The 13126-nt window shown below is 34.2% G+C and overlaps 1 protein-coding gene across 2 annotated transcripts in view; it reads left to right on the forward strand.

Annotated features, from left to right (window-relative positions):
- The window catches only part of CHIC1 (cysteine rich hydrophobic domain 1), a gene marked incomplete at its 3' end in the record, with an annotated part of 35397 nt that extends 22586 nt beyond the window's left edge, over positions 1 to 12811 (forward strand). The window contains exons 4-6 of one of the 2 annotated variants that reach the window (XM_082681973.1): positions 11064 to 11120; positions 11376 to 11435; positions 12761 to 12811. In XM_082681973.1, the coding sequence (XP_082538099.1) occupies positions 11064 to 11120; positions 11376 to 11435; positions 12761 to 12811 (168 nt within the window). The remainder of the gene's footprint in view (positions 1 to 11063; positions 11121 to 11375; positions 11436 to 12760) is intronic. The other variant, XM_082681974.1, reaches the window with a different exon arrangement.
- Between the last annotated feature and the right edge of the window lie 315 nt (positions 12812 to 13126).

Consider the following 13126-nt stretch of genomic DNA (forward strand, 5'->3'; position numbering starts at 1 on the left):
TGTCCATTAACATAGATTTATAATTATCATTTTATACATTTGTCTTTTAGATTATATAGGAAGAAAATAGAAGTTCCAAAACAAAAAGAGAACAATTTTGGCTTTTATATTTATTTATGCAGTTACTTTTACTAGTGTTCTTTACTTTATCATGTTGCTTGAGTTATTGTCCAGTGTTCTTTCATTTCAGCCTGAAGGACTCTTTTCAGCATTTCTTACAGGCAATTCTAATAGCAGTGAACTCCCTCAGTGCTTACCTGGGAATGTCTTAATTTCTCCTTTTTTTGAAAGGATAGTTTCGCCAAGTATAGAAATCTTGGATGACAGGGTTTTTTTTCTTTTTAGCACTTTAAATATGTCATCCCACTGCTTCTGAACCTTATGGTTGCTGATATGAAATTGGCTGTTAATCCTATTGAGTATCTCTTTGTACATAACAAGTTGCTTCTCTGTTGCGGCTTTCAAGAGTTTTCTTCTTGTTTTTGGCTTTCAAAGGTTTGAATATAGTTTCTCTCAGTATGGGTCTCTTTCAGTTTATCCTACTTGGAGTTCATTGAGCTTCTCAGTGTATCATTTCCTGTGTGTGGACTCAAAATAATGCCTGACGTACCTTGGTTTCAGCCTGAAGAACTTCCCATAATATTTCTTATATGGTAGGTCTGCAGGGACTGGATCCTCTCAGTTTTTATCTAAGAGTATCTTCATTTCATCTTTACTTTTTATTTATAATATTTTAATTAATAGCCTATTTTTTGAACAATTTTAGGTTTACAGAAAAAAATTGAGAAAAAAAGAGTTCCCATATATCTCCCTCAGTCAACCCCCAGTTTTCCCTATTATTAACATCTTGCTCTATCGAAGTATAATTGTTAAAACTGATGAGCCAATATTGACACATTATTATTAACTGAAGTCCTTAGTTTACATTAGAGTTCACTCTTTATGTTGTACATTCTATGGGTTTTGGCAAATGTATAATGACATGTATCCATCATGTATACCAATCTATCATCATATATACCAATATACTTTGTATCCTGCAACCTTTCTATAATTGCTTATTAATTCAAGGAGCTCTTTTGATTTTTCAGGATTTTCTACATAGACAATCATGTCATCTATGAAGTAAGATAATTTTGTTTCTTCTTTCTCGGTATATACACCTTTTATTTTCTTTTTCTTGTCTTATTGCATTATCTAGGACTTTCAGAATGATGTTGAAAAGTAATGGTGAGAGGGAATATCCTTGCCTTGTCCCTGATCTTAGTGGGAAACTGAGTTTCTCACCATCAAGTATGATGTTAACTGTAGGTTTTTTGTAAGATGTTCTTTATCAACTTGAAGAAGTTCCCCCATCCTAGTTTGCCGAGAGTTTTTATCATGAATGAGTGTTGGATTTTGTCAGATGTTTTTTCTGCATCTATTGATATGATTATGTGATTTTTCTTTTTTAGCCTGTTGATGTGATGGCTTACATATTAATTGATTTTTGAATGATGAACCAGGTTTGCATACCTGAGATAAACCCTACTTATTGTAGTATATACATTGTTGTATTTCTTTGCTAATGTTTTATACAGGTTTTTGCATCTATGTTCACGAAAAGTATTGATCTGCAGTTTTCTTTTCATATAATACCTATGTCTGGTTCTGGTATTAGGGTAATACTGGCCTCATAGAATGAATTAGGAAATACTCCCTCTGCTTCTGTTTTCTGGAATAGATTGTAGAGAACTGGTATAATATCTTCCTTAAATGTTTGAACCCATCTGGTCATGGTACTTTCTACTTGGGGAGGTTATTAATTATTGACTCAATTTCTTTAATAGATATAGGCCTATCCAGATTGTCTATTTCTCCTTGTGTGGGTTTTAGTAGACTGTGTCTTTCACATAATCAGTCCTTTTCATCTAGCTTATCAAATTCATGGGCATAGAGTTGTTAATAATATTCCTGTATTATCCTTTTAATGTCCATAGCATCAGTAGTGATAACCCCTATTTCATTTCTGAAACTTTGTAACATTTTTGTCTCCTCTCTTTTTTTCTTAGTTAACCTGACTAGAGGTGTATTAATTTTACTGAACTTTTCAAAGAACCAGTTATTTATTTTGTTGATTTTCTCTATTGAAGTCCCATTATCAGTTTCATTGATTTCTACTCTAATTTTTATTATTTCTTTTCTTCTTACTTTAGATTTAATTTGCTCTTTTTTTTACCTAAAGTGCAAGCATATATGATTGATTTAAGGTATTTCTTCTTTCCTACTCAATGCATTCAATGCTACTGCTTTAACTGTATCCCACAAATTTTGATAAGTTTTGCTTTCATTTACATTTAGTTCAAAATATTTTTAAATTTCTCTTGAGATTTCTTCCTGAGTCATGTGTTATAGAAGTGTGCTGTTTAATCTCCAAGTGTTTTGGGGATTTTCCAGCTATCTTTCTGTTGTTGATTTCTGGTTTAATTCCATTGTGGTCTGAGAGCATACATTGTATGATTTCTGTTCTTTGAAATTTGTTAAGATGTGTTTTATGACCCAGAATGTGGTCTGTCTTGGTATATGTTCCACATCAACTTGAGGATAATCTGTCATTTGCTGTTGTAAGATGAAGTCGTCTGTAGATGTCAGTTATATCCAGTAGATCAATGGTGCTGTTGAGTTCATCTGTGTCTTTACCAACTTTCTGCCTACTTGATCTATTTCTGATAGAGGGCTGTTGAGGTCGCCAACTATATAGTCAACTCCTCTATTTCTCCTTGAAGTTCTGTCAGTTTTTGCCTCACATAGTTTGATGCTCTTTTGTTAGGCATATATACATTAAGAATCGTTATGTCTTGGAAAATTGACCCTTTATCATTATGTAATACCTCTCTTTATGTCTGATAATTTTCCTTACTCTGAAGTCTGCTTTGTCTAAAATTACTAAAGTGGGGCTTCCCTGGTGGTGCAGTGGTTGAGAGTCCACCTGCCGATGCAGGGGACATGGGTTTGTGCCCCGGTCTGGGAAGATCCCACATGCCGCAGAGTGGCTGGGCCCGTGAGCCATGGCTGCTGAGCCTGCACTTCTGGAGCCTGTGCTCTGCAATGGGAGAGGCCACAACAGTGAGAGGCCCGCGTACTGCAAAAAAAAAATAAAAAATAAAATTACTAAAGTGATTTCCTTTGATTATTGTTACTATGTTACTATGGTATATCTTTCTCCATTCTTTTACTTTTAGTCTTTATATTTAAAGTAGGTTTCTTGTAGACAGCACGTAGTTGTCTTATTTTTTGATCCATTCTGACAATCTGTTTTTTAATTGATGTATTTATACCTTTGATGTTTAAAGTAATTATTGATATAATTTTATTAATATTTACCATGTTTGTAACTGTTTTCTATTCATTACTCTTGTTCTTTATTCCTATTTTTATCTTACAGTCTTTTTCTGTCTTCTCTGGTTCTAATTAAGTATTTTTATATGACACCATTTTTTATCTTCCCTTAGTATATCAATAATCCTACTTTTTAATATTTTTAGTAGTTGCCCACTAAAGAGAGTTTGCAATATATATACATACACAACTAATCCAGGTCCACTTTCAAATAACACAATACCACTTCCCAGGTAGAATAATTACATTATTACAGAATATTTATAATTCCTACCCCCATCCCTTCCTTATAACATTGTTGCCATTCATATTACTTATCCATAAACCGTAATCATGGAATACATTAGTTTTATTAACAAACTGTTACCCATTAGATCAGTTGAGAATAGAAGAAATAAAAGATTTTATTTTGCCTTCATTTATTCCTTCTCTAACACTCTTCCTTTATATAGATCCAGGTTTCTTATCTGTAGCATTTTACTTCTTTCTAAAGAACTTATTTTAACATTTCTTGCAAGGTGGGTCTATGGGTGACAAATTCCCTCAATTTTTCATCTAAGAAAGTCTTTATTTCTCCTTCATCTTTGAAGGACAATTTTGCTGGGTACGGATGGAATTCCGGGTTGGTAGTACTTTTCTTTTAACATTTTAAATATTTCATTCCATTCTTTTCTTGGCTTGCATAGTTTCTAAGGAGATGTCTGATACAACTCTTATTCTTGCTCCTTTATATGTAAGGTATTTTTCCCCTCTGGCTTCTTTCAAGATTTTTCCTTGATCTTCTGCAGTTTGAATATGAGATAACTAAGTGTAGATTTGTGGGTATTTATCCAGTTTTGTATTCTCTGAGCTTTTTCAATCTATGAGTTTGATGCCTTTCATTAATTTGGGGGGATTCTGTTGTCATTATTGCTTTAAATATTTCCTCGGCTCCTTTCTCTCTTTACCTTCTGATATTTCTATTATGGGTCTATTGCCCCTTTTGTAATTGTCCCATAGTTCTTAGATATTCTGTTCTTTTTTCTTTTTTTTCTTTTAGTTTTGGAAGTTTCTACTGATATTTCTTCAATCTTCATTGATGGTTTCCTCAGCCATGTCCAGTCATTGATGAGCCCATCAAAGGCATTCTTCATTTCTGTTATGATATTTTGGCTTTCTACCATTTCCTTTTGATATTTTTCTTACAGTTTCCATTTCTCTGCTAACATTATCCATCTATTCTTTCATGTTGTCCACTTTTTTCATAAGAGCAAGTAGTATATTTATCATAGTTTATTTATATTCCCAGTCTGATCATTTCTACATCTGCCATTTCTGAGTCTGGTTCTGATTCTTGCTCTGCCTTTTCAAACTTTTTTTGTCTTTTAGTATGACTTCTAATTTTTGTTTGAAAACTACACATGATGCACTAGTGAAAGGAACTGAGGTAAATAGGCCTTTAAAGTGAGGTTTTATTTTCATTTGGCTGTGTTTACTGTTTGCTGTAGCTGTTGGAAATTGAAGGCTAAACGTTCCTTGGCGTCCTTGATTTTGTCTGGCCTATTTTCCTTGGATTTCCCTATAGACTTCTTAGATATCATCTGAGATGCACAGTTCTTTCAGTTGTATTCCTCATATTATAATACAGAAGCCTTATTGATGTAGTGGCAAGGTGCTGGGGGACTAGAAGTGTTCTATAGTATTGTGATTAGGCTTAAGGTTTTTATTTAGCCTGTGTTCCTGGGCTGTGCTCTACACAAGTGCTTCTCAATTTTGTTTTGTTTTGTTTTCCCCTTTACATGGGACAGGAAAGCTAGAGGGTTCTAGAATTGTGTATTTCCCTTCTCCAAGATTGGTTGGGCTCTGGTAATACCCCAGTAGGTTAGGCTCTGGTACAATAGTTTCTCTTGAGAGCAGGCTTTGTTAAGAAGAACAGAATGTTCTGGGCATATTTAAACATGACTCTTCTTCCCTTTCTCCTGCCAGAAGATGAGGGGATTTTTCTGAAATCACTGTGAGAACCTGATAGGGCTTCTGGTAATAAAAGTCATAAAAGTGTGGGAGTCTCTGCCAAGACTGGGCCCCTTTGGAATTTTGAACTCTCAAACTTGTCCCACTGAGCTTCCAACAGTTCATCAGTTTAAGTTCAGGTATTGCTATCCTAGTCCTAGTTCCCACAAAGTTTTCCTCTCCTGCATTTCTACTCTGGTAAATTGTACACAAGGTTTCCAGTTTCTCTAGATCCTCACCAACATTCATTATTTTCCATTTTATTGATAATAACCACCCTAATGAGTATGAAGTGATATCTCATTGTGGTTTTGATTTGTATTTCTCTAATGACTAGTGGTGTTGAGCATTTTTACATTTGCTTATTGGCCCTTTGTATATTAGGTTAGGGTATTTGTATATTACTTTGCCCATTTTGTAACTAGCTTGTTTGTTTATTTATTGTTGAGTTGTGGGTGTTTTATATATATTCTCGTTATTAATTCCTTATCAGATATGTGATTTGCAAATATTTTCTGCCATCCTCTAGATTTTCTTCACACTCTATTGACAGTGTCATTTGATGCATAAAAGATGTTAATTTTGATGAAGTTCAGTTAAACTATTCTCCCCTTTTTGCCTGGACTTTCATTGTCATATGTAAGAAATAACTGCAAAATCCAGTGTCATGAAGACTGTCTCCTATGTTTTCTTCTAAGACTTTTATGGTCGTCACTCCTATGTTTAGTTCTTTGATCCATTTTGAGTTAATTTTTGCATATGGCATAAATTTAGGATCCAACTTAATTCTTTTGCATATGGATATCCAGTTTTCCTTGCAATATTTATTGAAAAGTCCTTTTTCCCCATTGAATGGTTGGTACTCTGGTCAAAAATCTGTCGTGGAGGACTTCCCTGGTGGTGCAGTGGTTGGGAGTCTGCCTGCCAATGCAGGCGACCTGGGTTCGAGCCCTGGTCTGGGAGGATCCCACATGCCACGGAGCAACTAAGCCTGTGTGCCACAACTACTGAGCCTGTGCTCTAGAGCCCCTGAGCCACAACTACTGAGACCACGTGCTGCAACTACTGAAGCCTGTGTGCCTAGGGCCTGTGCTCTGCAACAAGAGAAGCCACAGCAATGAGAAGCCCACACACCGCAACAAAGAGTAGCCCCTGCTCTCCACAACTAGAGAAAGCCTGCGTGCAGCAACGAAGACCCAACCCAGCCAAAAATAAATAAAGTAAATTTTTTTTAAAAAAGAATATTTTATTTAAAAAAATCTGTTGTGGATATTCGAGGGTTTATTTCTGGGCTCTCTGTTCTATTCCATTGGTCTATATGTCTTTATGCAAGTACCATATTCTTTTTGGTTATTGTTGCTTTTTAGTAAGTTTTGAAATCAGGAAATGTGAGTCCTTCATATTTGTTTCTCATTTTCAAGATTTTTTTGGCTAATAGGAGTCTCTTGGGATTCCATATGAATTTTAAGATGGATTTTTCTATTTCTATAGAAAAAGTCACTGGGATTCTGATAAGGATTGCATTGAATCTGTGATCATTTTGGATGATATTGTCATCTTAACAATATTAAGTCTTCCAGTCCATGAACACAGGATTCTTTGCATTTATTTAGGTCTTTAATTTCTTGTAGCATCATTTTGTAACTTTATGTGTACAAGTCTTTTGCCTCCTTGCTTAAATTTATTAAGTATTTTATTCTTTTTGAAACTATTGGAAATGTAATTGTTTTCTTAATTTCTCTTTTGAATTGTTTGCTGTTCTTGTATAGAAGTGCAACTGAATTTTGCATGTTGATTTCATATCCTGAAATGTTCCTGAATTTGTTCATCAACTCTAACAGGATTTTTTGTGGATTCTTTAAGGTTTTCTGCACATAAGATAATGTCACCTGCAAAGAGAGATAATTCTTCCTTTTTATTTGGATGCCTTTTATTTCTTTACTTGCTTAATTGCTCTGTCTAGAATTTCCAGTAATATGTTGAATAGAAGTGGCAAGCATGGGCATGTCTTAGAGGAAAAAGCTTACAGTCTTTCACCATTTAGTATGATGTTAGTTGTGGATATTTTTTTAACCTAAAACCAGGGAGAGTGGGGTCTGCTAATATTCCCCATCTGTCAAATCAACCGAGAATATATCTGCCCTAGGAAGCTGGAAAGGTAAGAACTGCCACTCAGTTGTCAAACCAACTATAACAGCGCTCCCACGATATGGATGTGTGCCAAAAAGGGGGGCTGCACTCTTCACCAACTGTGCTGCTTATTTTGCAGAAGTTGTAGGTAGGGAAATGGGTGCTGCCCTGCTGCCACCACGCACTTGATATAGGCATTCTATAACACAGAGCTGTGGAAAATGGGATCTGCCTATTTTCACCATCTGCCAAAACTACCCAGAAGAGCCGTTCCACTCTAAGTATCTGGGAGATTTGGGAACTGCCTGACACTCAGCTCCCAAGCTTGCTTAAACAGTTCTTCCACAAGGCAGAGCTGTGGATATGAGTATAGTGCCTAGCTCTAATACCAAGGCTTCCCACTGTTCTTACTTATTTTCAATAGATTTTGTTGAATGAATACTTCTCAGTCTGTTGTAAACCCTTTGATCAATCTCTGGAACATTTGAATGATTGTACTTACTAATACTGACAAATTTAATAGTTGTCTCTCCAGGGAAGAGACTTTCATAAGGTCCTCACATTGGCATTCTGGATGGGTTCTTACTATCTTGATGGTATCTTTGACACACAAAACTTTTAATTTGATTAAGTCAAACTTATCTCTTAAAATTTTCTTGCTTGTGCCTCTTACATCATATCTAAGAGGGCTTTGCCTAACTCAAGATTACAGAGGTGTACTCCTGTGCTTTCTTCTAGTTGTTTTAAAGTTTAATTTCTTATGATTCCGTCTTTGATCCATTTTGAGTTAGTTTTTGTGTATGGTGTGAGATAGGAGTCCAAATTTATCATTTTTCTTTTGGATATCCAATTTTCCCATCACCGTATGTTGTAAATGCTATTACATGAGTCTTATAATTCATGAATACATATGGGATATTTTCCATTTATTTACCTCTTCTTTAATTTATTTTAGCAATGACCAGGGATCAAGCCTGGACCCCCGGCAGTGGAAGCACAGAGTCCTAACCACTGGACCACCAAGAATTCCCTTTAGCAGTGTTTTTTAGTTTTCAGTCTACACATCTTATACTTCTCTTGTTAAAGTTATTCTTAAATATTTTATTCTTAAATCTGTGTGAATAGGAATAAATTAGGAGAATGGGATTAACATATAAAAAGAAAAAATCTATTGTGAATGGAATTGATCTTTTACTTTCATTTTCAGATTGTTCCTTGCTTGTACATAGAAATAAAATTTATTTGTATATGTTGAACCTTGTATTACTTTTCTATCTAGCGTAACAAATTTCCACAAACTTAATGGCTTAAAACAACACCCTTTTATTTCACAGTCAGAAGTCTCGGTACAGTGTGGCTGGCTCAATTGTGTTCTCTTATTAGGATCTCACAAGGCCAAAATCAAGGTGCTGGCAGGGCTGCATTCCTTTCTGGAGATTCTGGGAAATAATTTACTCCCAAGCTCATTCAGGTTTTGGCAGAAATCATTTCTTCCTTAGACTTTCTATGTGACCTTTCCATCTTAAAGCCAACAATGGTGGTTTGAGTACTTCTTGTGTTTCAAACCCCTCTGACTATTCTTCCATCAGCCAGAAAAAAATTCTCTGCTTTTAAGGGCTTATGAGATTACACTGGATCTGCCAAAATAATCTAAAATAATCTCCCTATTTTAAAGCCAAATGACTAGTAACTTTAATTATATCAGCAATGTCCCTTTTGCAATGTAATGTAACATTCACAGGTGTAATTCCAGGAGGTGAAGATCATGGAGGCCAGAATTCTACCTACCACAATCTTGTTTCTTGCAAATTTGCTGAACTTATTTATTAGTTCTAGTAGTGCTTTAGTGGATTCCTTAGAATTTTCTCTATATAAGATCATGTTGTCTGCAAATGGAGATGGTTTCACTTTTCCTTTTCCAATTTGGATGCCTTTTATTTATTATTTTGTCTAATTGCCCTGGCTATAACATCTAGGACAATGTTGAATAAAAGTAGTGGGAGGAGATATCCTTATCTTGTTCCTAATATTAGGAAGAAAATATTTAGTCTCTCTCCATTTAGTGTGATGTTAGCTGAAGGTTTTTCATAGATGCCCTTTATTAGGTTGTGGAAGTTCCCTTTTATTCCTAGGTTTTTTTTTAGGATTTTTATCATGAATGAGTACTGTATTTTGTCCATTGCCTTTTCTAAATTTATGAAGATGATCATGTGGGTTTTGTTCTTTATTCTATTAATATAATGTATTACATCATTTTGTTTTTGTGTTCCTAGGATAAATTCCACTTGGTCATGATATAATGATTGCTAGTGTTTTGTTGAGAATTTTGCATTTATATTCATAGTATTATTTCTTCTTTAACTGTTTGGTAGAATTCATCATTGAAGCCATCGGGCCTGGGGTTTTCTTTGTGGAAAGATTTATAACTACTCATTCAATTTCCTTATTTGTTACCCATCTGATTTTGTTTAGAGAGATTGTATCAAGTACAGTGGCCCAGTAGTATACTTTAACTGGCATTGTTGCTGATCTGGCCCACTGGAGATGACCTGAATACAATTGTCATTGTTAACTTACGTGGTTGAACAGTTAGAATAGTTTCTTCTGTTGGTGCTTTGGAAATCATGTCAGATATAGTCTGTTTGTAAATCATTTAATTTTAACGAGTAGTTTTAAAATTTAACAATGCCTACTAGCCTTTTTTATCAGAAACCTTATAAACCCTTTCTTAAAAATCAAAAATGCCTAACAATCCTTAATTTTAATGTTTTTGAAGGTTTTGCAAACTTTTCTTACTCCTTGCAAAATATATGCACCCTAGATGGAGAAACTTGTCCTCTGTCCTCCTGTTTACTACAGTGCTGCTTCTGTTGTTTATAGTTTTTCCTCTAAATACAAGTTTTCCTACTGGCTGTTTTTATATTTCTTTTCAGTGGAAATTCTGATATATGTTGGCTTGTTTTATTCAACCTGTAGACATTGACTGACTGCTATTTGCCAGGTGTTGTGCTTAGAGCTCTGATAGGAAAATTTTCTATGAGTAATCAGATTAGCTTGGCATATTACATGTATATTAAAAAAGTAACCCTGTGAAAAGGTATATGAAAATCTAGATTTAGGTTCATAAATGGACTACTAGGAGTACTGGTAATGTTTTTTTTGTTTTGTTTTTTGGGTTTTTTTTGTGGTACACGGGCCTCTCACCGTCGCGGCCTCTCCCGTTGCAGAGCCCAGGCTCCAGATGCACAGGCTCAGCGGCCATGGCTCACAGGCCTAGCCGCTCTGTAGCATGTGGGATCCTCCCAGACCGGGGTACAAACCCGTGTCCCCTGATCGGCAGGTGGACTCTCAACCACTGCGCCACCAGGGAAGCCCCTGGTAATGTTTTTATAATAGTCCAGTGAATGGACTCACAACACAGAGTAATTTGTACATATTTCATTTTGAAAAGAAAAACAAGAGGAGCGAATAATGGGATCTTACAAGTAAGCAGAAGAATATAGATACACATAGTTTACAAAGCTCTTCAATTCATCTTGTAACAAAGTCTTGATTCTTTCTCTTAGACCAGAAGATCAATTCAGAAGTTGTTAGAGTGGGAAAATAACAGATTATATCACAAGGTAAGAAAGTTTAAGCAAGTAAGTGTCCCATTCATACTTCCATTAATAAATTGAAAAAATGGGAATTTTTCAGGCCACAAAAGCATGGATTAGAGAACTAATACTCAATTTTTAATATATACCCTTTACAAAGTATTTTTAAATGCAATGTTTTGTATCTTATTCCTGGATTATTGTTCGGCGATTTATTCAAATGTGTAGGTAATAATTAGTGTAAATTGCTATCAAAATTCTTAACAAACTTTACTTTCTTAGCTTGCTTTGCACTGGAAGTTGACTAAAAGGAAATGTGAAACTAGCAATATGATGGAGTATGTAAGTATGCAGTTACCTTTAATTATATTTTTTGGATTCCATCCTGAATGTTACGTTGTACTATATTTATCATTTGTCAAATCTTCTTTCTACCTTTTTTCTCCTCAGCTTGGACTTTTGTCATTTGGAACATAGAGGTTTCCTTTCACCTTTTTTAGATTTGTAGCCAACATAAAATATCTTGAAAGCTGACAATTATTTAGATCTTAGAAAAATCTTAGCTAGTATGCTCAGATGAAAACACTGCATAACCTTAATCTTCTTTTTAACATACATGCAAACCATCGCATATGGTGATGGGCACAGCTGCTGCTGAACAAAATATTTCTAAATGTAATCTTGTCAAAACTTACATAAAATAGGAATTGACTTCTGAATTCTGGATTCCTTTCCCTGGCTTTTTTTCTTAGCTGATATTTAACTTTCAGTGAAGAAACTATAGATCCTAATTTTTTTTTTTTTTGCTAAAAGCTATGCAGTCTTAGTCATAAAGCATAAATCCACGTATAACCAAAGTGACAAATTCAGCATCATTAACATTCAAAAGAATATGAAATTTATCCAAGCTTTAAATACATGTAGTATTTACATGTACAAGCTTTTATATACATATAGTATATATTTAATAATAAACATTCCATTTCTATTTCATAAATAAGGATTATTATGTATCTTTCTCTACTTTGAATAGTTTTGGGGAAAATGTGCAAATGACCACAAATCTAAAATTCTCTATAGGTAAAATCTTATATAAACTATTGTAAGTTTATATAAATTTATAAACATCTTAAGTTTTTATTATTATATTTCCAAACCTGTTTTAAATTAAAATGTTTTAATCCACTTGAACACTTTATTATTTTTTACAAAAAACTTCTAAAAGATAGTAATACTCAACCGATATTAGCTGCTTTAATTGAAAAAATAGAGGGACGTAATATATATAAAGGTATTTCTTCTAATCCACGTAACAAAATTTTAATCCCTTGGACTTTGCTAAAAAAGAAAGGGGGGGATTGAGGGAAGATGGGAAAGACATTAAAATGTAATAGGGTTTGCTTTTCTGCACCTAAACAGTTACTGTAAATCAGGTGATAAAAGCTGTTAGCTACAGTAAGTAATTATGTTTTCCAGTTTAATTGCCAGTCTAATGATAATTTGTGGTAAGTTCCTTTTGTAACTGTTTTCTATATTTCACTTGCTTTATAGTACAGGATCAAAATATAGGCCTGTGAAAAATGATTATATACTCTCTGGGTTATATATAATTTATAGTAAATGAAAATTATTTTGTCAATATATTCTTGTTTATTTTTATTTTACAGGTAATACTAATAGAATTCTTACCAAAATATCCCATATTCCGACCTGACTGAGGGATTTTATTCAGTCACTTCTGTATTACCTGTCATTTCCTACCCTTAGTGCCTTGTAGATGATTTTGGAATGAAGATGGTCTCCTTTGCTGTGTTCAACTTATTCTTTATAATGGTAGAATATTCTCCTCACACTTTCATTTGTGTTGGTTTAAGAAGAAATTTTGCACATCTTTTTTGTTAAATGAGGCTTGTGTTTTGCACTGTCAATTTTTAAATAAATACACACACACACATACATATATGTATATATATATATATATTGCCACTAAAAATAAACATCAGTGCTGGTGTTTAAAAAACAAAAACATGTTC

Source organism: Grampus griseus, assembly GCF_964374135.1.
Source record: "Grampus griseus genome assembly, chromosome: X".
In the NCBI taxonomy this organism is placed as follows: Eukaryota; Metazoa; Chordata; class Mammalia; order Artiodactyla; family Delphinidae; genus Grampus; species Grampus griseus.